This window comes from Saccopteryx bilineata, chromosome 10 (assembly GCF_036850765.1).
Source record: "Saccopteryx bilineata isolate mSacBil1 chromosome 10, mSacBil1_pri_phased_curated, whole genome shotgun sequence".
NCBI classification, from domain to species: Eukaryota; Metazoa; Chordata; class Mammalia; order Chiroptera; family Emballonuridae; genus Saccopteryx; species Saccopteryx bilineata.
The window spans coordinates 62,594,311-62,621,572 of NC_089499.1; the positions used below are offsets into that span (position 1 = coordinate 62,594,311).

Below are 27,262 nucleotides of genomic sequence, written 5' to 3' on the forward strand. Positions count from 1 at the left end.
TTGACTATATCTCTGTGGTTTTATTTCTGGGTTTTCTATTCTGTTCCATTGGTCTGAGTGTCTATTTTTCTGCCAATACCATGCTGTTTTGATTGTTGTGGCCCTATAATAGAGTTTGAAGTCAGGTATTGTAATGCCCCCAGCTTCATTCTTTTTCTTTAGGATTGCTTTGGCTATTTGGGGTTTTTTATAGTTCCATATAAATCTGATGATTTTTTGCTCTATTTCTTTAAAAAAAGTCATTGGAAGTTTGATAGGAATTGCATTAAATTTGTATATTGCTTTGGGTAATATACCCATCTTGATTATATTTATTCTTCCTAGCCAAGAACAAGGTATATTCTTCCATCTCATTATATCTTTTTCGATTTCCCTTAACAATGGTTTATAGTTTTCATTATATAAGTCCTTTACATTCTTTGTTATGTTTATTCCTAAGTATTTTATTTTTTTGTTGTTGCAATCATGAAGGGGATTATTCTTTTGAGTTTGTTCTCAATTGTTTAATTGTTGGCATATAGAAAGGCTATTGACTTCTGTATGTTAATTTTGTATCCTGCGACCTTACTGTATTGGCTTATTGTTTCTAGTAGTCTTTTTGTGGATTCTTTGGGGTTTTCGATGTATAGGATCATATCATCTGCAAAAAGTGATACCTTTACTTCTTCTTTTCCAATATGGATGCCTTTTATTTCTTTGTCTTGTCTGATTGCTCTGGCTAGAACCTCTAGTACCACATTAAATAAGAGTGGAGAGAGTGGACAACCCTGTCTTGTTCCTGATTTAAGGGGGAAAGCCTTCAGTTTAGTGCCATTTAATATGATGTTAGCTGATGGTTTATCATATATGGCCTTTATCATGTTGAGATATTTTCCTTCTATACCCATTTTGTTGAGAGTCTTAAACATAAAATTGTGTTGTATTTTATCGAAAGCCTTTTCTGCATCTATTGATAAGATCATGTGGTTTTTGTTCTTTGTTTTGTTGATATGGTGTATTACGTTAACCGTTTTACGTATGTTGAACCATCCTTGAGATTCTGGCATGAATCCCACTTGATCATGATGTATTATTTTTTTAATATGTTGTCGTATTCAATTTGCTAGTATTTTGTTTAGTATTTTAGCATCTGTATTCATTAGAGATATTGGTCTATAGTTTTCTTTTTTGTGCCATCCTTGCCTTTTTTGGTATGAGGGTTATGTTGGCCTCATAAAATGTGTTTGGAAGTATTGCTTCTTCTTCAATTTTTTGGAAGACTTTGAGTAGAATAGGAACCAAGTCTTCTTTGAATGTTTGATAAAATTCGCTGGTATAGCCATCAGGGCCTGGACTTTTATTTTTGGGGAGGTTTTTAATGGTTTTTTCTATTTCTTCTCTACTAATAGGTCTGTTTAGGCTTTCTGCTTCTTCTTGACTCAGTCTAGGAAGGTTGTATTGTTCTAGGAATTTATCCATTTCTTCTAGGTTGTTAAATTTAGTGGCATAAAGTTTTTCATAGTATTCTACAATAATTCTTTGTATATTTACGGTGTCCATGGTGATTTCTCCTCTTTCATTTTGGATTTTGTTTATATGAGTTCTTTCTCTTTTTTCCTTGGTAAGTCTTGCCAAGGGTTTGTCAATTTTGTTGATCTTTTCAAAGAACCAGCTCCTTGTTCTATTAATTTTTTCTATAGTTTTTCTTTTCTCTAATTCATTTATTGCTGCTCTGATTTTTATTATCTCCTTTCTTCGGCTGGTTTTGGGTTGTCTTTGTTCTTCTTTTTCTAGTTCCTTAAGGTGTGAAGTTAAGTGGTTCACTTGGGCTCTCTCTTGTTTGTTCATATAGGCCTGAAGTGATATGAACTTCCCTCTTATCACAGCTTTTGCTGCATCCCATAGATTCTGATATGTCGTATTGTCATTTTCATTAGTCTGTATATATCTTTTGATCTCTGCACTTATTTCTTCTTTGACCCATTCATTTTTTAAAAGTATGTTGTTTAGTTTCCACATTTTTGTGGGATTTTTTTCCTCTTTTTTGCAGTTGAATTCTAGTTTCAAGGCTTTATGATCAGAAAATATGCTTGGTACAACTTTGATTTTTCTGAATTTGCTGATGTTGTTTTTGTGGCCCAACATATGGTCAATTCTTGAGAATGATCCATGTACACTGGAGAAAAATGTATACTCAGTCACTTTGGGATGAAATGTCCTGTAGATGTCTATCATATCCAGGTGCTCTAGTGTTTTGTTTAAGGCCACTATATCTTTGTTGATTCTCTGTTTGGATGACCGATCTAGAGCTGTCAGCGGTGTGTTGAGGTCTCCAAGTATGATTGTATTTTTGTCAGTTTTTGTTTTAAGATCAATAAGTAGCTGTCTTATATATTTTGGTGCTCCTTGGTTTGGTGCATATATATTAAGAATTGTTATGTCTTCTTGATTCAGTGTCCCCTTAGCCATTATGAAATGGCCATTTTTGTCTCTGAGTACTTTTGCTGTCTTGTAGTCAGCATTATCAGATATGATTATTGCTACGCCAGCTTTTTTGTTTTTTGGATGTTATTTGCTTGGAGTATTGTTTTCCAGCCTTTCACTTTGAATTTGTTTTTATCCTTGTTACTTAGATGAGTTTCCTGTAGGGAGCATACAGTTGGATTTTCTTTTTTAATCCATTCTGCTACTCTGTGCTTTTTTATTGGTGAGTTTAATCCATTTACATTTAGTGTAATTATTGACACTTGTGAGTTCCCTATCTCCATTTTATAGATTGCTTTCTGTTAGTTTTGTGTCTTGTTTGATCCTTCTCTTTTGGTTTTCTATCTTTTGTTTTTATTTGGTTGTATTCCATACATCTTTCCTCTGTTGTTATCTTTTTTATCTCATGTGCTTCTGTGGTGTTTTTTTCAATGGTGGTTACCTTTAAGTAATGAAAAGGGTTCCTACCCTATTCATTGTAGTGCATTATTTTGTGAGTACTTTTGAACTCCATCGTCCTTTGCTACTGTTAATCTCCATCTTCTCCCCCCCCCCCTTTCTTTTTATTGTTGTCACAGTTTAAATTTGGTTTTATTGTGTTCTTGGTGGAGCTTTTACTTGTGGCTCTGTTTTTTTTTTTTTTTTTTTTTTTGTTCTTTGTATCTGATTGGAGAACCCCCTTTAGTAATTCCTGGAGTGGGGGTTTTCTGATGATAAATTCCCTCATCTTTTCTGTATCTGTGAATGTTTTTATTTCTCCTTCATATTTGAAGGATAGCTTTGATGGGTATAGTATTCGTGGCTGAAAGTTCCTCTCTTTCAGGACTTTAAATATTGGGGTCCACTCTTTTCTAGCTTGTAGATTTTTTGCTGAGAAATCTGATGATAATCTAATGGGTCTTCCTTTATATGTTGTATTCTTCTTTTCCCTGGCTGCCTTGAGAATTTTTTCTTTCCTGTTGGTTTGTGCCAATTTCATTATGATATGCCTTGGAGTAGGTTTGTTGGGGTTAAGAAAACTCGGAGTTCTGTTTGCTTCTTGAACTTGAGGCTTTAGTTCTTTCCACAGGCTTGGGAAGTCCTCATCTATTATTTGTTTGAGTATGTTCTCCATTCCATTTTCTCTGTCTTCTCCCTCTGATATACCTATTATTCTTATGTTATTCTTTCTGATGGAGTCAGATAATTCTTGTAGGGCTATCTCATTTTTTTTTATTTTTGAGTCTCTTTCTTCTTCTCTCTGTTGTGCCTCAAGTTGCTTGTCTTCTATTTCACTAATCCTCTCTTCTATCTTACCTGTTCTATTAGCTAAGCTTGTTACTTCGTTTTTCAGCTCGTGAATTGAGTTTTTCATTTCTGTTTGATTTGTTTTTATAGTTTCAATTTCCTTGGACATATATTCTTTGTGTTCATTGAGTTGTTTTCTGAGCTCCCTAAATTGCCTTTCTGTGTTTTCTTGTATATTTCGGCGGATTTTTGGGATTTCTATCTTGAATTCTCTGTCATTCAGCTCCAAGGTTTCCAGTATATTAAATTTTTTCTCCATAGATTTTTCCTCATCTAGCTGTGTTACCTCTCTTTCTTTTGTATCCATATTAGATTTTCTCTTCCTTGATGGCATCTGAGTATGGTTTTGTTGATAGTATTGAGATTTAATAAAGAACAAAAAGTTAAAAAAATAAAAAATCAAAAAGAGTTGGTTTTTTAAAAAAAAAATAATGAAATAAAGAAAAATAAAATAAAATAAAAATTTTAAAAAAAGGAAATTATTCCCCCCTCCTTTTTTCCTCTCCTCTCCTCTCCCCTCTTTCTTGAGAAAATCTTGTGGTGAACTGTGAATTATAACAAACAATGCCTGTAATGGAGGGCCTGAATTGGGGAAAAGTAATAAAGGGGCAAAAAAAAAAGAAAGAAAGAAAAAAAAAGGAGGTATGGGCCCACAAAAAGCAAATAAGGAAAAATTTTGGGTCAAGAATAAAATGATTTGCTTTTAGGTGTTGGTTGACTAAGAGTTATGATGAGAGGAATAAGAGGGAAACAGAAAAATGGGGGGGACAAATTAAAAAATTACTATTGTATTTAGTGGAACAAGAACTAGATAAAATGGAGAGCCAGGGATGGGAGCACTGCTGGCGAGTTAAAAAGGTGAAGTAAAAACCCCCCAAAATGCCACAAACATAAGTTTGAGTCCCAGATAAGATAATTTGTTTGTTATTGAGGTTTGAATGAGAGGAGATGTAAAGGAGAAAGGAAGAAACTAATATAGAGGGAGAAAAGAAAGAGAGAGAGAGAAAAAAAAAAGAGGGAACCACTAAAAGAAGAAAAAAGAAAAAAGAGGAGAGAGAGAGAGTTAAGAGTTTTGGAGTGCAACCCTCATAGAGAGAAAGGAAGAGGAGAGAAAAGATAATGGGAGATGTAACACTTATGGGTAGTGTAGTTCAAGGAGAGGAGAGAGTAAGACCGGCAGAGAGTTAATCAGCCAAATTGGAGGAGGAAAAGAAATATCAAGAATGAAGATAAGAGAAACAAACAAACAAATATAATAAAATGGGATAGGTTATAAAGTCTGCGGATTATTCTTGATTTTGAGAGGTTTTTACTTGCTTTTTCTTTTCTCTCCCTCTTCCTGGTCAGTGACTCTGTACCCCGGGTTCTGCCCCTTTGGCACGCTCAGGTAGAGGTTTGCAGTTTGTAAGTCTCTATGGCAATGTCATGTATTGTGCTTTAGTCTCGTTGGCAGTCGAGGCTCATTAGCATTTATAGGCTGCGCCAGTGAGAGAGTCCGTGTTCCTGAAGCCTCTCTCCTAGTCTTTCCTTCCTCAATTAGTAGCCTGATAATCCAGCTATGGGGTTGCTGCTGCCTCTGCCTGGATAGTAAGAGGCTCAAAGAGCTGGCAACTCCCCACTCTATTCCCACTCAGCACAGGGCTCTGGGTAAGGCTCAGTCAGTCAGAGCTGCTAGCGTAATCAGGCGGGCTTTCCGCCCACTCAAAGAACTCTGGCTCTGCCACTCTGTCCGGTAACACAGGTGGGCGCCCACTCCCAGGCCGCTTGGTGGAAACTCTCACTCACTATCTGCATGCACAGACCAGGATATCCGGCCAGCAGTCTCATGCTCTGAGTGAAACCCCCAACCGCATGGAAAAGTTCCAGCGTTGGAATTGGCTCTCGCTCCGTCCCCATGCGCGGCTTTTGCAAGGCGCTGGGGTGGCCTGAGATTCCACTTTGGCCCACACAAAGGCCCCTGACTCTGCCCCTCTGTGCGATAACACGAACGCACACTGCCGAGGCACTCGGAGGAATCTCTCGCTATCTGTGCGCGCAGACCAGGATATCAGACCGGCCGCGTTTCCCTCTGAGTGAAACCCCCACCAGCATGGAAAAGTTCCACCGCTGGAATGAATTCTCGCTCACTCCCGTGCGCGGCTTCCCCAAGGTGCTGGGACTGCCCAGAGATTCCGCTTTCGGCCCACACAAAGGCCTCTGACTCTGCCTCTCTGTGGGGTAACACGGGCACCCACTCCTGGGGCTTTGGAAGAAATCTCTCGCCCACTATCTGCACGCGCCGACCAGGAGATCAGGTAAAATGGCTGCCCTGCTTGTCTTTCTTTGTCTGGGTTTGGCACAAGTGTTAGCTTGTGTTGCCCAGGTTGCCACAGGAACAGTTTTTCCTCGGCTTGGATCTCCGTGCCACAGCCTGGTTCAGCCGTTTGTGCCACGGCCTGGATCTATTCACCCCCTTTGCCCTCCTCAGTTTCTATATTCACAGATCCCAGAGAAAGCTGCCCTGTTTAGGTTAGTGAGGAAGGCGGAGCATTTCTTACTCCCTAATTCCTTCGGGGTTTGGTTATATATTTAGCCAATTTTTCACTCAACCATACCTTCGGGTGTATTGCGAAACATCTGGAGGCTCCAAGAATAGGTTTTTCTGTTTCTGGTTGAAGATCTTGTTGAGTTTTGGGGGAGATTTATCAGTATCACTTCCTACCCCACCATTACTCTGACGTCATCCTAAAAAACCACTTTAAAATATGTAAATTAAAACATTCTTACCTGGATTCTTAATACCAACTCTTGAATTCCTATCGTCCGGGCTTTTTCTATATAAAATATCTGATCCATCATCTCTTCTGTTGTGTCTGGGACTTTTAATGCATGTTCTTTAATTGCTTCAAATTCACTGCAAATACTAACATAATACTCTGCTTTACTATATTTATGGTAATTAATGCTATATTATACTCAATAAATATGTATTATTATGGTTACTATAAAATAGGAACTTGCAATATACTAAAAATAATTGGTTAATTCACTAAGATATTTTAAAATATTTAAGCGTAACTTACTTGATATAATTCAGCATATATCACACATCTATAAAATTAAGGTTATATTTTCATGTGAAATTATGGTATATTAAAATTTTTTTCTATTGATCTCTTCAACTCTCTTGAATATCCAGATAAGCAGTATAACATAGAACATACTTCAGATCAGGCAGCCTTAAATCTAAATCCTGCCTTAGCTGTTACTAGCTTTGTGAATTTAGGCAAATCCCTGAGGTTTACTTTCCATATCTATAAAATAAATTTCATCTTGCTAGATTCTTGTAATATAATAATGAACATAAAAGGGCCTATTACATAATACACACTTATTTACTAGTAACTATAATTGTTTATATCATTAGTGCCTCTTGTGAAACATGACAGTATAGCAGGTAAAAAGATCAAACCCCTATACACATTTTTTAAATCTACAATTCTTCTAGAGTATCCTATGTATGTAGGAATAGATTTCTTGCAGTCATTATTCAACTAAAGAGATATTTCATAGAACATTTTCTCTGTGCTCTGCAGTATCTGTATCATCATGCTATTTCTAGAAATATCAGAAAAACCTCATATAAGTATATGAGAGGTTTAAAAGAGCTAAGTATAAAAGAGGTAAGTGATTTTAAAAATAAATTTTGTTCATGCAGGTATTTTATTACTATTATATGGTAAGTATATTTCATTAATTTAATAAAAAATTGAGTATCTACAATAAGCTAAGCAAAGTCCTACGCAATGGAGAGTAACAGCAAACAAATCAAATCCTTTCTCTTGTAAAATTTATATTCAAGTTGAGAGACAAAAGCACAAAAATATATAACAGAATGTTAGGTACTAAAAAGCACTATGAAGAAAAAGAAAGCAAAATAAAGAGCTAAAGAGAATAGAGAAAGGGTCATGATTCTATAAACAGTGGCTGGGGAAAGCCTCTCTAAAAAGGTGATAGTCAATATAAGAAAAGAAAAAAAGTGCACCATACAAATATCAGGGTAAAAGCTTCCAAGAAGAAAATAACAGCAAAGTAAGAAACCTATGGTAGCAATAAGCTTGGCATATTTCAGGAATGGCAAGCAGGCCAGCACAGTGGTGGGATTCAACCAGTTCACACCAGTTTGGCAGAACCAATACCTAATTTTTTCTTTAGTTCCCCGAACCTGTTGTTAAAATCGCACTTGGAATCAGGGTTCTCTCTAAGGTGGGTGCCTGGGCAGCCGCCCAATGTGGAAAATCACAAATTTACATTCCTTACTCTTTTTTATTGTTCATCTGCACAACAGCATATTCTAAGCACCTATAGTAATGTTCATTATGCCCATAGACGAAAAAAATTGCAAGTAAGGACACCAAACAAAAAGCAATATGGAAATGTCTAAAAAATAATTTTATTGGTTTTTGTCAGGTATTATTTAATATTTTTTCATTAATATTTTTTAAAACTTTGTTATAATCTAGTTTTGTATTTTTCTTATTTAGATATTAAATGCATGAGATAGTAAACTACTTTTCGGTATATCTTCTTTTATACTTGATATGGTCATTAGGGCAGAGAACTGGTTGTTAGATTATTTGAATCCCACCAATGGGTCAACATGAATACAAAGATGAAGACATAAAATAAAGTTGGAGAGGCAAGGATGAGTCAGATCATGTAGGGTTGGATAGTTAATTTTTTTGTGTGTGACATAGACGGAGAGAGACAGAGAGGGACAGATAGGGACAGAAAGACAGGAAGGGAGAGAGATGAGAAGCATCAATTCTTCCTTGTGGCTTCTTTTTTTTTTTTTATCTTTTTTTTTTATTATTCATTTTAGAGAGGAGATAGAGAGAGACAGAGAGAGACAGAGAGGAGAGAGAGATAGGGGGGAGGAGCTGGAAGCATCAACTCCCATATGTGCCTTGACCAGGTAAGCCCAGGGTTTCAAACCGGCGACCTCAGCATTTCCAGGTCGACGCTTTATCCACTGCGCCACCACAGGTCAGGCGTCCTTGTGGCTTCTTAGTTGTTCATTGATTGTTTTCTCATATGTGCCTTGACCAGGGGGTTACAGTAGACCAAGTGACCCCTTGCTTGAGCCAGCGACCTTGGGCTCAAGCTGGTGAGCCTTACTCAAACCAGATGAGCCCATGCTCAAGCTGGCGACTTTGTGTCTCGAACCTCGGTCCTCCACGTCCCAGTCCAACACTCTATGCACTTAGCCACCACCTGGTCAGGCAGTTAATTCTTTATTATCAAAATTTTAGGAAGCATTAATGTGGATAATGCAAAAAAGACATAATACTGGGGGTGCTTTCTTCCTGGTCAAGAGGAATCTGAATGTTTGGAGGAGAGACAAAACAAAATGAAAGCATGGTAGCCCAAGCTGATGGTAAACCAAACTGTGAAGTAAGCAAATTGCACACACACACATTCAACTCGCAGGCCACAAGTTTATTCATCCAGTTTTATAGCCACCTTGCAAAGAAGGTATTAATGTCTCTATTTTATAGATAATAAAAATAAGCTAGGTGATATAACATATAAATATTGGGGTCAGGAATGATTCCAGATATTCCCAATATCACTGAAAATCTACAGTCTTTCCATTTTCATGCAACCTGTGTCCAAACACTGGTTTATTTTAATTTTTTTTTATCTTGAGTTGCCTCAGAACTGGCCTAAAACAATATCTGTCAAAAATTAAACCAGACCAAATGGTACTACAAAGAAACCTCCCTGGGAGACAGCTATGGAAAAAGGTTGTAAGCACTTATATTTTAATCTTTTGTTTTTAAACAAATAAGAGTTATTATTAGAAAATATTTCTTTTAGCCCAGTAACTTTAAGTTTGTCAATTAATTCTACTTACCATTCATTTTCTTTTCTATGTTTAGAAGCTATGTCATTTAACAATATGTTTGCAAAGGCTCTTGCTTTGCTTGTTAGGCCTGTCTTCAAATCTTCACAATCCAAACGAATCATAGGGAAATGAACCCACTGAGGCAAAAGCATTATTTCTGAGGCAAGACTAAAAAATCTTTCTATAAACTTAAAAGAAAAACATTTACAACAAAGAAATGCTTAGCATTTTAAAATTCATCAGTGATTTTATAGTATTATAGTATAGTATTATAGTAAACTTCTTAATTATATAATATAAACATAAACTCATTTCCTTTTCCTAAGTGATTAAAATTTTTCCCTTTGTTGCATAAATCTTTTTCTCATCTGTCATTTCACTAAGGATTTTGCTAACCAACCATTATATATCCAATACAGTGTCATTTACAGCCTCAATATCTAAAATTTCAGAAAGTGAAATTTCCCTCAGTAACTATAAAATAAACTATCCCCAAAGTCAACTTGTCTCTCTGTTTAGAAACAAATCTATAATATGTGGCAATTTGTATAGCTGACAAATACTTGTTTGTGCCATTACTGATGCTTCATTGAAGATTCTAATTTAATCTAAAAAGAAATATAAGGAATTTTTTAGTTTTGATCAAAATAGTCCAGGAAAGAAACATTGCATTCTGCCATTACCAAAGATCCCAGATAGTGAAATTTATACAACCTCTGAATACCCAGACATTGGGATAATATTTTTTAATTTAAAAAAGTAGTATGTAAGAAAACCCAAAAAGTTAGGTTGCATCTTGAAAAAGTGAAACATACCCACCAACTCTGGGCAGCTTTGACTTATTTAATGTTGCCTCTCTACCCTCTTTTTTTTTTAAGAGAGAGAGAGAGAGGCAGAGATAGACAGAGAGACAGGAACACAGAGTTGTTCCTGCTGACCAGGATCAAATTGGCAACCTCTGTGCCTCAGAACAACACTTCAACCAACTCGGCCCAGGCTAATTTTTTTATTTATTTGATTGATTTTAGAGAGATAGAGAAAGGAAGGGAGAGAGAGGGGAAGGATGAGGGAAGCATTCATTTGTTGTTCCATTCAGTCATACACTCACTGGTTGCTTCCCATATGTGCCCTAACTGAGGATTGAACCCACAACTCAAGTTATTAACTGACTGAGCTAACTGGCCAGGGCCACCTCTCTACCTTCTCACTTACCTCATCTGCATCCTCTACCGAAATGTCCCATTCCTTTTTTTTTCTTCCTTAAAGAGACTTTCCCTTTACTTGCCTTACTCTATTTTTCTAGTCTCCAGTACATTGTGGGTTGGGCTTATATTTCTTGGTGTTAATGAAGCTGAGGCTATTAATTAATTCAGAGACTATACTAAATGTCTGCTTGGTTCTTGGTTGGGAATATACAAAATAGAGAGTAGATAGAGTTGGTGGCTTTGGAAAAAGTAGAATAAATGTTTTCTTATTCTCAAGTACCATCATCTGATTTTTCTGGGATGTAATTAAAAGATATGAAAAAGAAAATATGCCACACTGGAAATAACATAAATGTCCATTTACAGTAGAAAATATGGCATATCAATACAATGGAGTGCTAATGTTATAATAAAGTATGACTATATGCAAAATATGGCATATAAACCACAATTACAGCATGTCTAGAATTGGCAAAGAAACACAGGGATGTATTACTAAACCTAAAAATAAACTTTTAGCGTCGGCCTGGCATGCAGAAGTCCCGGGCTCGATTCCCGGCCAGGGAACACAGGAGAAGTGCCCATCTGCTTCTCCACCCCTCCCCCTCTCCTTCCTCTCTGTCTCTCTCTTCCCTTTCCGCAGCGAGGCTCCATTGGAGCAAAAATGGCCCGGGCGCTGGGGATGGCTCCTTGGCCTCTGCCCCAGGTGCTGGAGTGGCTCTGGTCGCAACAGAGTGACGCCCCAGAGGGGCAGAGCATCACTCCCTGGTGGGCAGAGCGTCGCCCCCTGGTGGGCGTGCTGGGTGGATCCCGGTCGGGCGCATGCGGGAGTCTGTCAGACTGTCTCTCCCCATTTTCAGCTTCAGAAAAATACAAATAAATAAATAAATAAATAAACTTTTAACCAGTTAAATAAAACATCCAGAAATTAGAATTTTCCACAAAAGTTCATAGAAAATACTAGACCAGGGGTCGGGAACCTTTTTGGCTGAGAGAACCATGAACTTTAAAATGTAATTCCATGAGAGCCATACAACGACCCATGTATGTTATGCATTATCCAATAAAAATTTGATGTTGTCCCGGAGGACAGCTGTAATTGGCTCCAGCCACCTGCAACCATGAACATGAGCAATAGAAATTGAATGGATTGTAATACATGAGAATGTTTTATATTTTTAACGTTATTATTATTTTTATTAAAGATTTGTCTGTGAGCCAGATGCAGCCATCAAAAGAGCCACATCTACCTTGCGAGCCATAGGTTCCTGACCCCTGTACTAGACCTAAGGAAGGAATCATTGTGAGGCCCAGTGAAACATATGCTCACCCTAGATATTTAGGGTTTTTAGATAGTACAAGTTATGGCAAAGACCTCAAAAAATTTAGCCATTAGCATTTAGAACATTTATTGTACCTATTCTCTGGAAAACATTATATTGAGATATATGGTAAAACACAAATGAAAGAGAATATAACATATCTGGTTTTGTGAACAATAGGTTTATAAATTGATAATATAGTTTTATAAACACATAAAGCTGAAATAAGGTAAAAAAATATACATATTAGAAAATATATAATCATCTCAATAGATGCAGAAGAAGCATTTAGCAAAATTCAATACTCTTTCATGGTAATTACACTTAACAAACTAGAAATAGAAGATAACACCCTCAATTTGATAAAGAGTATCTAGGAAAAATCTACAACATTATACTTGTTTAAAAAATTAATGCTTTTCCTGTAAGATCTATAGGAAGATAAAGATAGCCACTCAACAATTCCACTCAATATTGTACTAGCCAGAGCAATTAGGCAAGAAAAGCAAATAAGAGTCATTCATATTAAAAAAGAGGAGGGAAAATGGTGACAGAGTAGGCAGACATTACAACTCCCACTTACAACTTAACTTAGAAACAATCATCTTGAAAATCAAACTTTGGACTAAACTAAGAGGAATCTATAACCAAGCATCACCGAAGGAACCACACTCAGCTGGTAAGAGGGGTGGAGATGCGGAAAGGGCTGTCCCTCTCCCAGGAGCGAAAAGTGGCACAGAGGGTCTCTCATGGCAGGGTGGGTTGCCCAGAGAGTTGTGGGTCCTCAGCCCCAGGACTGACTGGAACTCCAGCCTGGAGCCCTGGAACTACAGGAGGCATACGGACAGTATTTAGCTGAAAGAAGAGCCAGGTAACTGTTTGCAAGAGGGAGACAGAACACGACTCAGACCCAGGCTCTGTCTTAAAGGGAACATGCAGAAAACCTCGTTCACAGCCACTTACACAGGGCTCCATGAGCAGGAAGTGCTGAGAGGACTGGAGTTGAAAGAGGAGAATGTAGTCTCAGGGACACAGGGAAAGACTGTGGGAGACAGCCACCCTGACCCATGTACTGGGTCACTACCCAAACCTAAAGTGAACATTCTTCCAGGGAGAGCCAAGCCAGCAAAGGGAAGCAATTACCCCACTCATCAGAGGCTCTCCTGTTCCAGTCAGTACAGAGAGACACTTAGAAGCAGGAGGCGTATCAGGGACACAGGTTTTGAGTGCTGAGGTCTGGGCTACATGGTCACCCCAACTGGCTGAGTACCCTCTGAAGAAGAGGAGAGCCCAGCTGCAGCAGCCGCCACAGCACTTGGCCCACATGATGGACAGAAGCAGAGCCCAGCGAGGCAGCCCAGGCCACGGTGCAGGGAGGAGTGGAGCCCAGAGAGGCTTCCAACTGGCCCGCAAGGGGAGGAACCCTGCAGGGTGAGGCATCTCCTGCACCAGCATGGAGCAGACCCCAGCAAGGCGAGGCATCCTTCACGCCCATGGGGGCAGAGGCCAGAGAGGCAACCCGTGCACCCACAGGAGGCAGAGCTCAGCAATGCGAGGAGTCCCCTGTGTTGGCAGAGTAGACAGAGCTGCGGCCCATGAGCCTGCGCCGGTGCCCAAGTGCCCGAGAAGGTAGAGGCAGCGAGGGGTCAGCAGAAAGACCACACTTCAGGAATAGAGAGGCCAAACACACTGGCCAAGAGTAGATAAAAGCCAGCCTAGGAGTGCAGCTGATATTCACCATGGTATCAGAGCCCAACAGAGGCAGCCACAAATTCTGGTTGGCCTGTAGCTCCAAAAAGGTTGCTAAGGGCCGTGAAAAACAGTGACCCCCACTAGTCTGCACCAGCTTCAGGCCAGGAAGGTCCAGGGCTGGTATATCCAGTGGCCAGATACAGAGAACATCAGTTAACGACCTAACAACCCTAGTTAGAGTGGTATCTTAAGAAAAGGCTCCTCACACACCTGACCCAACTAAGGCACAGAAAATGCTGTCACAAACAGCAAAAAGAGCAGTAGCAGCAGACAAGTAACACACAGCAGAATACAAACAGCTGAAGCCAACCCAAGAAGATCTAGAAACAACACAACTGAAAGCTGGAGGCAGACAACACCAACCCTAAACTCAGCTTGCTACACAGACAACACATCCAAAGGAGCAGTCTATACAGAGACAAAATGGGAAGACAGAGAAGTGCAATTCAATTGAATCAGCAAGAGAAATTCCCAGAAATAGAATTGAATAAGATGGAACTAACCAAGACACTGAATGCTGAGTTTAGAATAATGATTGTTAGGATACTCAAGGATCTTAGAGCAACAGTAGATGGACAAAATGAGCACCTAAACAAAAAGATAGCAGGCATCAAAAAGGACATTGAAATAATAAAAAAGAATCAGACAGAAAAGACAAACTCAACATCAGAAATGAAGACTACACTATATGAAATTAAAAGCAGGCTGGATGAAGCAGAGGATCAAATCAGCGATTTAGAGGACAAGATAAGCAAAAGCACAAAAGCAGAACGAAAGGAAAAGAGGCTCAAAAAGTCTGAAGACTCTCTAAGAGAGCTCTGTGAAAACATGAAGAAAAATAACAACCGCATCATAGAGGTTCTTGAAGAAGAAGAGAAAGAACAAGGGATAGAGACCTTGTTCAAAGAAATCATAGCTGAAAGCTTCCTTAAATTGAGGCAGGAAAAAGTCACACAAATTCAAGGAGCCCAGAGAATCCCATTACAGAGGGATCCAAAAAGATCTACAACAAGAAACATCATAATTAAAATACCAATGTTAAGAGATAAAGAAAGAATGCTAAAAGCTGCAAGAGTAAAGGAGTCAATCACCTACAAAGGAACCCCCATAAGGATGATATCCACCTTTTCAACAGAAACACTTGAGGCCAGAAGGGAACGGCAAGAAATATTCAAAGTAATGCAAAACAAGAGCCTACAATCATGACTTCTATATCCAGCAAAGCTATCATATAAAGCTAAAGGAGAAATAAAAAGCTTCTCAGACAAAAAAAAAAAAACTCAAAGAATTCAATACAACCAAACCAATGCTGCAAGAAATGTTAAGGAACCTGTTGTAAACAGAACAAAGGGGAAATAAATTCTAGTAAAAGAGGAATGTAGCTTTAAAGAATAAATGGCAATAAACAACTACATATAAATAATAACCTTAAATGTAAATGGATTAAATGCTCCAATCAAAAGACAAAGGGTAGGCCCTGGCCGGTTGGCTCAGTGGTAGAGCATCAGCCTGGTGTGCAGGAGTCCCAGGTTCGATTCCTGGCCAGGGCACGTAGGAGAAGTGACCATCTGCTTCTCCACCTCCCCCTCCTTCCTCTCTGTCTCTCTCTTCCCCTCCCGCAGCTGAGGCTCTATTGGAGCAAAAGGATGGCTCGGGCGCTGGGGATGGCTCCTTGGCCTCTGCCCCAGGCGCTAGAGTGGCTCTGGTCATGACAGAGACGCCCCGGATGGGCAGAGCATTGCCCCCTGGTGGGCGTGCCAGGTGGATCCCGGTCGGGCGCATGTGGGAGTCTGTCTGACTGCCTCCCCGTTTCCAGCTTCAGAAAATTAAAAAAAAAAAAGACAAAGGGTAGCTGCATAGATAAGAAAACAGGACCCATACATGTGTGTCTACAAGAGACACACCTCAAAACAAAAGATACACATAGATGAAAAGTAAAAGGATGGAAAATATATTTCATGCAAATGGAAATGAAAAAAAGCTGGCATAGTAATACTTATATCTGACAAAATAGACTTTAAAACAAAGGCTCTAGTAAGGGATAAAGAAGGTCACTACATAATGTTAAGGGAGCAATCCAACAGGAAGAGATAACCATTATAAATATCTATGCACCTAATATAGGAGCACCTAAATATATAAAGCAGATTTTGATGGACAAAAAGGCAGATATCAAAAGCAATACTATAATAGTAGAGAATTTTAATAACCCACTAACATCAATGGATAGAGTCTCAAGAAAGAAAATTAACAAAGAAATAGCAGACTTAAAGGACACACTAGAGCAACTGGATTTAACAGATATGTTCAGAACCTTTCACACTAGTCACAGTAGAATATACATTCTTTTCAAGTAATCATGGTACATTCTCTAGGATAGATCACATGTAAGGACACAAAACAAGTCTCAATAAATTTAAGAAGATTGAAATTATATCAATCATCTTCTCTGATCACAATCGCATCAAACTAGAAATCAACAACAATAGAAAAACTGAAAAACACTCAAACACTTTGAAACTAAATAGCATTATTAAATAACAAGTGGGTTAACAATGCAATAAAAAAATCAAAAATATCCGTGAAACAAGTGAAAATGAACATACAACAACTCAAAGTATGGGGCACAGCAAAAGCAGTCCTGAGAGGGAAATTCATAGCATTACAGGCATACCTTCAGAAGCAAGAAAAAGCTCAAATAACAACTTAACCCTGCATCTAAAAAAATAGAAAAAGAACAGCAAGTAAAGCCAAGAGAAAGTAGAGGGAAGAAAATAATTTAAAAAGAGCAGAAATAAATGACATACAGGCTAAAAAAACAATACAGAGCAAGAACTAGTTCTTTGAAATGGTAAACAAGATTGATGAACCTTTAACCAGACTCACCAAGAAAAAAGAGAGGACTCAAATAAATAAAATTAGAAATGAGAGGAGAAGTAACAAATGACACTGCAGAAATACAAAGGATTGTAAGAAAATACTATAAAGAACTGTATGCCAAAGAATTAGACAACCTAGGTGAAATGAACAAATTTCTTAAAAAATATAATCTTGGCTCTGGCGGGTTGGCTCAGCGGTAGAGCGTCGGCCTGGCGTGCAGGGGACCCGGGTTCGATTCCCGGCCAGGGCACATAGGAGAAGCGCCCATTTGCTTCTCCACCCCCCCCCCTTCCTCTCTGTATCTCTCTTCCCCTCCCGCAGCCAAGGCTCCATTGGAGCAAAGATGGCTCAGGCGCTGGGGATGGCTCCTTGGCCTCTGCCCCAGGTGCTAGAGTGGCTCTGGTTGCAGCAGAGCGATGCCCCAGAGGGACAGAGCATTGCCCCCTGGTGGGCAGAGCATCGCCCCTGGTGGGCGTGCTGGGTGGATCCCGGTCGGGCACATGCGGGAGTCTGTCTGACTGTCTCTCCCCGTTTCCAGCTTCAGAAAAAAAAAAAAGAAAAAAATATATATATATAATCTTTCAATCAATCTGGAAGAATGAGACAACCTAAACAGACTGATTATAACAAATGAGATCAAAACGTTATCAAAATGCTCCCAACAAACAAAAGCCCAGATGGCTTCACAGGCAAATTCAACTAAATATTCAAAGAAGAACTAACTCCTATTCTTCTCAAGCTATTTCAAAAAATTCAAGAAGAATTCAGGAGGAAAGACTTCTAAGCTTTTTTTTAATGAGTCAAGCATAATTCTGATTCCAAAAATAGGCAAAGACAATACAAAGAAAGAAAAATATAGGCCAATATCCATGATGAATTTAGATGCTGAAATCCTCAACAAAATATTAGCAAACCAGATCCAGCAATACATGAAAAAAATCATACATCATGATCAAGTGGAATTTATTCTGGGGAGGCAAGACTGGTACAATATTTGCAAATCAATCAATGTAATTCATCACTGAAACAAAAAGAAGAAGAAAAATCACATGATAATTTCAATAGATGCAGAAAAAGCATTTGATAAAATCCAGCACCCATTCATGATCAAAACTCTCAGCAAAGTGGGAATACAGGGAACATACCTCAACATGATAAAGGCTATCTATGATAAACCCACAGCCAACATCACACTTAATGGGCAAATATTAAAACCAATACCCTTAAGATCAGGAACAAGGCAGCGGTGCCCCCTTTCACCACTCTTATTCAACATAGTTCTGGAAGTTCTAGCCACAGCAATCAGATGAAAAAGAAATAAAAGGCATCCAAATTGGAAAAGAAGAAGTAAAACTATCATTATTTGCAGATGATATGATATTGTATATAGAAAACCCTAAAGTCACAGTAAAAAAAATACTAGACCTGATAAATGAATTCAGTAAGGTGGCAGGATATAAAATTATTATACTCAGAAATCAGAGGCATTTTTATACTAACAATGAACTGTAAGAAAGAGAAATTAAAGAAGCAATCCCCTTCACCATTGCAACCAAAAAAATAAAGTACCTAGGAAGAAATTTAACCAGTGAGGTTAAAGACTTGTACTTGGAAAATTATAAAACATTGATAAAAGAAATCAGGGAAGATACAAACAAGTGGCAGCATATACCATGCTCATGGTTAGGAAGAATAAACATCATTAAAATGTCTATATTACCCAAAGCAATTTATAAATTCAATGCAATACCAATTAAAATACCAATGACTTACTTCAAAGATATAGAACACATATTACAAAAATTTATATGGAACCCAAAAAAACACAAATAGCCTCAGCAATCTTGAAAAGGAAGAATAAAGTGGGAGGTATCACACTTCCGGATATCAAGTTATACTACAAGGCCATTGTACTCAAAACAGCCTGGTACTGGCATAAGAACGAGCATATAGGTCAATGAAACAGAACTGAGAACCCAGAAATAAACCCATACCTTTATGGACAACTGATATTTGACAAAGGAGGTAAGAGCATACATTGGAGTAAAGACCGCCTCTTCAATAAATGGTGTTGGGAAAATTGGACAGCTACCTGCAAAAAAATGAAACTAGACCACCAACTTACACCATTCACAAAAATAAACTCAAAATGGATAAAAGACTTAAATGTAAGCTGTGAAACCACAAGCATCTTAGAAGAAAACATAGGCAGTAAGCTCTCTGACATTTCTCACAGCAATATATTTGCCAATTTGTCTGCACAGGCAAGTGAAATAAAAGACAGGATAAACAAATGGGACTATATCAAACCAAAAAGCTTCTGCACAGCTAAAGACAATAAGAACAGAATAAAAAGACAAACTACACAATGGGAGAATATATTTGACAATGCGTCTGATAAGGGGTTAATAACCAAAATTTATAAAGAACTTGTAAAACTTAATACCAGGAAGACAAACAATTCAATCCAAAAATGGGCAAAAGAAATGAATAGACACTTCTCCAAAGAGGACATACAGATGGCCGATAGGCATATGAAAAAATGCTCAACATCACTGATCATTAGAGAAATGCAAATTAAAACCACAATGAGATAGCCTGACCAGGTGGTGGCGCAGTGGATAGAGCATTGGACTGGGATGTGGAAGGATCCAGGTTCAAGACCCCAGGTCGCCAGCTTGAGCGTGGGCTCATCTGGCTTGAGCAAAAGCTCACCAACTTGGACCCAGGGTCACTGGCTCCAGCAAGGGGTTACTCAGTCTGCTGAAGGCCTGCAGTCAAGGCACATATGAGAAAGCAATCAATGAACAACTAAGAAGTCACAACACACAACAAAAAAACTAATGATCGATGCTTCTCATCTCTCTGTTTCTGTCTGTCCCTGTCTATCCCTCTCTCTCTGTCTCTGTAAAATAAATAAATAAAATAAAAAACCACAATGAGATATCACCTCACTCCAGTCAGAATGGCACTCACTAACAAAACAACACAGAATAAGTGCTGGCGAGGGTGTGGAGAAAAGGGAACCCTCCTGCACTGCTGGTGGGAATGCAGACTGGTGCAGCCACTGTGGAAAACAGTATGGAGATTCCTCAAAAAATTAAAAATCGAACTGCCTTTTGACCCAGCTATCCCACTTTTAGGAATATACCCCAAGAACACCATAGCACTGTATGAAAAGAAGAAATGCACCCCCATGTTGATGGCAGCATTGTTCACAATAGCGAAGATCTGGAAACAGCCCAAGTGTCCATCAGTGGACAAGTGGATTAAAAAGCTTTGGTACATATATACTATGGAATACTACTCAGCCATAAGAAATATGACATCGGATCATTTACAAAAACATGGATGAACCTTGATAACATTATACTGAGCGAAATAAGTAAATCAGAAAGAACTAAGAACTATATGATTCCATACATAGGTGGGACATAAAAATGAGACTCAGAGACATGGACAAGAGTGTGGGGGTTACGGGGTGGTGGTGGGGAGGGGCACAAAGAAAACCAGTTAGAAGGTGATGAAAGACAATTGGACTTTGTGTGATGGGACAGCATAATCAAATGTCAAAATAACCTAGATCTGTTTTCTCTGAACATATGTACCCTGATTTATCAATGTCACCCCACTAAAATTAATTTTAAAAAAGACGCACCTAGGGTTTTAAGGAGGAAAATAAGAAAACAATATTCTGAACCAAATGATTTGTTAAAATATTTAATAAAATATACCACAATAATAAAAATATATATATATACATAACACAGCGTTATAGAGAGCAGAAAAGCAAATATTGGAGGGAAGGGGTGAGGGTGTTGTAAAAAGGGGGGCAAAGGGGATGTTGAAGGGAACACAGGAGTGGGGGGATGCATTCGGAGGGACACTAGAATCTTTGTAAACACAATAAATTAAAATCAATTAAAAATAATATTCTCCTAAAATAAAAAAAACACAAGATACCACCTCACACCTGTCAGAATGGCGCTCATTAACAAAACAACACATAATAAGTGCTGGCAAGGATGTGGAGAAAAGGGAATCCTCCTGCATTGCTGGTGGGAATGCAGATTGGTGCAGCCACTGTGAAAAACAGTATGGAGATTCCTCAAAAACTTAAAAATGGAACTGCCTTTTGACCCAGCCATCCCATAGGAATATATCCTAAGAATACCAAATCACTGATTTAAAAGAAGAAATACACTCCCATGTTTATTGCAGCATTGTTTACAATAGCCAAGATCTGGAAACAGCCCAAGTATCCGTCAGTGGACGAATGGATTAAAAAGTAGTGGTACATATACACAATGGAATACTATGTGGTCATTAAGAAAAAAAAAAAGGAAATCTTACCTTTTGTGACAACATAGATGGACCTGGAAACTATTATGCTAAGTGAAATAAGCCAGGCAGATAAAGAAAAATATCATATGACCTCACTCATTTGAGGAATCCAATGAACAATGTGAACTGAGGGGCAGAATAGAGACAGAGGAGGGATCAAAGGGACCAGAGGGAAAGGGGATGAGAGGATGGGATCAGAGAAGGGAAAGAGATTGGTGAAACTATATATACATAACACCGTATTATTGAGAGCAGGAAAGCAAATCCTGGAGGGAAAGAGAGAGGGCGTGGAGGGGAGGGGGGCGAGGAAGAGGTTGAGGGGGACACGGGGGTAGGGAGGATGTACTTGGTGGGACAACTGAATCTATGTAAACACAATAAAGTAAAATAAATTAATTAATTTTTTAAAAAAGACAATCTCATAAAATGAGCAGAGGAGGCCCTGGCCGGATGGCTCAGTAGTAGAGCATCAGCCCAGCATGTGGAAGTCCCAGGTTCAATTCCTGGCCAGGGCACACAGGAAAAATACCCGTCTGCTTCTCGACCCTTCCCTGTCTCCTTTCTCCTTCTTCCTCTCCCACAGCCAAGGATCCATTGGAGCAAAGTTGGCCCAGGTGCTGAGGATGTCTCCATGGTCTCTGTGCCTCCGGTGCTAGAATGGCTCTGGTTGCAACAGAGCAACACCCCAAATGGGCAGAGCATCGCCCCCTAGTGGGCTTGCCAGGTGGATCTTGGTCAGGTGCATGTGAGAGTCTGTCTCTCTGCCTCCTCACCTCTCACTTCAGGAAAATACACACACACACACACACACACACAAAATGGGCCTACAACCTGGACCTGAATAGACATTTCTTTAAAGACTACATACAGATAACCAACAGACATATGAAAAGATGCTAAATATCAGCAATCATCAGGTAAATGCAAATCAAAACCACAGTGAGATATTCTCTCACATGTGTCAGAATAACTATCATTGAAAAAACAAATAAGTGTTGGCAAGGATGTGGAAAAAAAGAATCCTTGTGCACTGTTGGTGGTATTGCAAATTGGTGCAGCCACTACGGGAAATAGTACGAAGGTTCCTCAAAAAATTAAATATGATCCAGCCATTACACTTCTGTATATTCAGCTAAAAAATTTCAAAACACTAATTCAAAAAGATATATGCAACCCTATGTTCACTGCAGCATTATTTACAATAGTCAAGATATGAAAGCAACTTAAAAGTCTATTGATAGTTGAGTGGATAAAGAAGAGGTTGTACATATACAGTGTGTCCGTAAAGTCATGGTGCACTTTTGACCAGTCACAGAAAAGCAACAAAAGACAATAGAAATGTGAAATCTGCACCAAATAAAAGGAAAACTCTCCCAGTTTCATAACTATTCAGTGCAGTTCAATGTGGGCTCATGCACAGATTTTTTAGGGCTCCTTAGGTAGCTATCCCGTATAGCCTCTACAGACTCATCACTGACTAATGGCCTACCAGAATGAGGTTTCTCCACCAAACTGCCGGTTTCCTTCAACTGCTTATCCCACTGAGTAATGTTACTCCTATGTGGTATCGCTTCGTTATAAACGCGCCGATATTCACGTTGCACTTTGGTCACAGATTCGAATTTAGCGAGCCACAGAACACACTGAACTTTCCTCTGTACCATCCACATCTCGACTGGCATGGCCGTGGGCTGCTCCACTGTATATACGGTGTTACATCATCATCTGCACAAGCGCACATGCTGCCACATCATCCTATAGAAACTGGGAGGGTTTTCCTTTAATTTGGTGCAGATTTCACATTTCTGTCATCTTTGGTTGCTTTCCTGTGACCAGTGAAAAGTGCACCATGACTTTACAGACACACTGTATATAATGGAATATTACTCGACATAAAAAAAGAACAAAATCTTGCCATTTGAAACAGCATAAATGGACCTAAAAAGTAGTATGCTAACTGAAATAAGTTAGAAGAAGGCAAATTATTGTACTTACATGAGAAATCTAAAAACCACAACAAACAAACAGAAGCAAGAAAAAGAAATAAAAGGCATCCAAATTGTTAAAAAAGAAGTAAAACTGTCATTATTTACAGATAGTATGATAATGTATATAGAAAACCCTAAAGTCTCAGTCAAAAAACTACTGGACCTGATAAATGAATTCAGTAAAGTGGCAGGATATAAAATTAATACTCAGAAATCAGAGGCATTTTTATACTAACAATGAACTGTAAGAAAGAGAAATTAAAGAAGCAATCCCCTTCACCATTGCAACCAAAAAAATAAAGTACCTAGGAAGAAATTTAACCAGTGAGGTTAAAGACTTGTACTTGGAAAATTATAAAACATTGATAAAAGAAATCAGGGAAGATACAAACAAGTGGCAGCATATACCGTGCTCATGGTTAGGAAGAATAAACATCATTAAAATGTCTATATTACCCAAAGCAATTTATAAATTCAATGCAATACCAATTAAAATACCAATGACTTACTTCAAAGATATAGAACACATATTACAAAAATTTATATGGAACCCAAAAAGAACACAAATAGCCTCAGCAATCTTGAAAAGGAAGAATAAAGTGGGAGGTATCACACTTCCAGATATCAAGTTATACTACAAGGCCATTGTACTCAAAACAGCCTGGTACTGGCATAAGAACAGGCATATAGATCAGTGGAACAGAACAGAGAACCCAGAAATAAACCCATACCTTTATGGACAACTGATATTTGACAAAGGAGGTAAGAGCATACATTGGAGTAAAGACCGCCTCTTCAATAAATGGTGTTGGGAAAATTGGACAGCTACCTGCAAAAAAATGAAACTAGACCACCAACTTACACCATTCACAAAAATAAACTCAAAATGGATAAAAGACTTAAATGTAAGCTGTGAAACCACAAGCATCTTAGAAGAAAACATAGGCAGTAAGCTCTCTGATATCTCTCGCAGCAATATATTTGCCGATTTATCTCCACGGGCAAGTGAAATAAAAGACAGGATAAACAAATGGGACTATATCAAACTAAAAAGCTTCTGCACAACTAAAGACAATAAGAACAGAACTAAAAGACAAACTAGGCCCTGGCCAGTTGGCTCAGTGGTAGAGTGTCGGCCTGGCATGCAGAAGTCCCGGGTTCGATTCCCGGCCAGGGCACACAGGAGAAGCGCCCATCTGCTTCTCCACCCCTCTCCTTCCTCTCTGTCTCTCTCTTCCCCTCCCGCAGCCGAGGCTCCACTGAAGCAAAGATGGCCCAGGCACTGGGGATGGCTCCTCAGCCTCTGCCCCGGGTGCTGGAGTGGCTCTGGTCGCAACAGAGCGACACCCCGGAGGGACAGAGCATCACCCCCTGGTGGGCAGAGCGTCACCCCCTGGTGGGCGTGCCAGGTGGATCCCGGTCGGGCGCATGCAGGAGTCTGTCTGACTGTCTCTCCCCGTTTCTGGCTTCAGAAAAATACAGAAAAGAAAAAAAAAAAAGACAAACTACACAATGGGAGAATATATTTGAAAATACATCTGATAAGAGGTTAATAACCAAAATTTATGAAGAACTTGTAAAACTCAATACCAGGAAGACAAACAATCCAATTAAAAATGGGTGAGAGGAGAGGGAGGGGGTTGGGGGAGGGGAGGGGCACAAAGATCATGGCTTTTCAGCATTGGCCATATTCCCCCCTTAATCTATAGACAGACAGCAAATATTTACGTATGGTGTTCCCACTATAAAGACTGCTGTCTTAGGGACAAATGCTGACAAACTATTTCAGCAGTTCCTCCTTCTTCAAAGTCTTATATGTAAACATAGAGCTCCATGTTTCATAGGACATACTCAAGCTCACTCCATGCTTCCTGGTGCTTTAGCACAAGGGAATGCCCCCCCCCTTTTTTTTTTTTTTTTTGTATTTTTTCTTTTATTTATTTATTTTTTGTATATTTCTGAGGATGGGGATGGGGAGGCAAGCAGACAGACTCCTGCATGTGCCTGACTGGGATCCACCTGGCATGCCTACCGGGGGGAATGCTCTGCCCATCTGGGATGTTGCTCTGTTACAACCGGAGTCATTCTGGCAACTAGGGCGGAGGCCATGGGGCCATCCTTAGTGCCCAGGGTGGATTTGCTCCGGTGGAGCCTTGGCTGTGGGCAGGAAGAGAGGGACCAGGAGGGGGGAGAGGGGGAGGGGTGGAGAGGTAGATGGGCGCTTCTCCTGTGTGCTCTGGCCGGGAATCGAACCCGGGAATCCTGCACACCAAGCCAATGACTCCGACGGGTCTACCATATCATGCTTTTTACTTAAAAAAAAAAAAATTACATTTCTTTTGAAAGCTGATGAACAGGAGACACCTAATCTACCTTCTTTATTAGATCTAGCTAATAACACTGTTCTGTCTTTTGTCCAAATAGCTCCAGATATATGGAAAAGATTTATATAGGCCGATGGGGATCCTCAAACCCCTCAGCGAGATCTTCTGAGAATGGCTTTTAAGATACCTAGAGGCAGAAAAAGCCCAATAGAGATCAGGGGGAACTACCAGCTTTTAGGATACACCCTTAAAGGCTCCAGCACCCCAAAGGGGTCTCATAGGATGCCATCTGGGTCCTGCTTCAATAGTGGAAAGGAAGGTCATTGAGCTAAAGCCTGCCAGGCTTACACATCTCTGCTGTGAGGAAACAGGGACACTGGAAGGTGGGCTTCCCCCTCGCTCCTCTAAGGGAGGGTTCAGTCTCTTCCAGGCCTGCTCCAGCCACCTATGACCTAACCTTGCCCAGAATGCTGGGGTTTGCCACTGAAGGCTGAAGGTGCCCAGTGCCGTCGACCCCATCTACGACACAGTGGACGAGCCTAGGGTATTTCTTCCAAGAAGCAGGTAAACTGATCTCATTTGAACAAGGGCCACTTAACTATGTTGTGCCTGAATAGTCAGGTTCTTTAGTCTTCCCTCAAAGATCTCTGTTGTGGGTGTTGATAGTCCTATTTTCTGCTGCTTTGCTTAATATATAGTGATTCCTTTATTCCTCCTACCTCAATGCCCCACTCATATTTCAGGCTGGGACCTACTCTTAATTTAGAGCTCTCTTTCCTCCTTTTGCCAACTTGTATTATGAATTTACCTTTGCCACCCAGCTTAGTGTATCCCAAGGTTCTCTTTACCAGGCCACAGTCACAGAGCTCCAGGGAAAAGCAACCTGGTCTCAACTCTCCAGGCAGAGGAGAACAGAAGCTCCATATCCACGCATGCTGCAAATGGCTTTTTCCAGTCTACCTGAATCATTACCAGCTAGAAGCAGCGGTCATTGGGACTTGGACATGAGCTGCAAAGTATAGAATGGTGACAACAATTCCAGTGCCATACGGACTTTTCCTGTGGGGAACTTTCCTGGACTCCTGCTCCCTGTGACAGCTCCTAACAGACTGAACTGTGGTTGGGTTGCATTTTTCAGGGATTTGGCATGGTGAGGGGGCCAACTTGGACTTGGGGAACATGTTAAGGACACTACTCATTTATGGATTCTTGCTGTATTGGCCAAGAGTTTGCTTAAAGGCTTTTAATCACTGTAAAAAAAATAGAGGACTGGATGAAGAAGATGGGGCACATATACACCATGGTATATTATTCAGCTAGGAGAAATGGTGACATTGGATCACTTATAGCAGAATGGTGGAGTCTTGGTAGCATTGTGCAGAGTGAAATGAGCGAATCAGAAAAAAACAGGAACTGCAGGATTCCATACATTAGTGGGACATAAAAGCGAGACTGAGAGGCATGAACAGGAGTGTGGTGGCTAAGGGGGGTGGGGGGAGGGAAGGAGGGAGAGGGGGAGGGGAGGGAGAGGGGGAGGGGAGGGGGAGGGGTACAGAGAGAACTGGATGGAGGGTGGCAGAGGACGATCTCTCTTTGGGTGATGGGTATGCAACATAACTAAATGACAAGATAACCTGGAAATGTTTTCTTTGAATGTATGTACCCTGATTTATTGATGTCACCCCATTAAAAAAAATTTTTTAAAATAAAAAATAAAAAATAAAAAAAAAGAAATATTAACACAGCACTTCTAAAAGTGAAAAAAAAAATGGGCGAAAGAAATGAATAAACACTTCTCCAAAGAGGACAT

At 39.6% G+C, this 27,262-nt stretch overlaps 1 protein-coding gene across 1 annotated transcript in view; it reads right to left on the minus strand.

Moving 5' to 3' along the window:
* Positions 1-27,262, minus strand: part of DNAH12 (dynein axonemal heavy chain 12) — a 376,621-nt gene that overhangs the window by 311,411 nt on the left and 37,948 nt on the right. The window contains exons 12-13 of the mRNA XM_066245398.1: positions 9,647-9,825; positions 6,517-6,652 (exon numbers count right to left, since the gene is read on the minus strand). Coding sequence (XP_066101495.1) covers positions 6,517-6,652; positions 9,647-9,825 — 315 coding nt within the window. The remainder of the gene's footprint in view (positions 1-6,516; positions 6,653-9,646; positions 9,826-27,262) is intronic.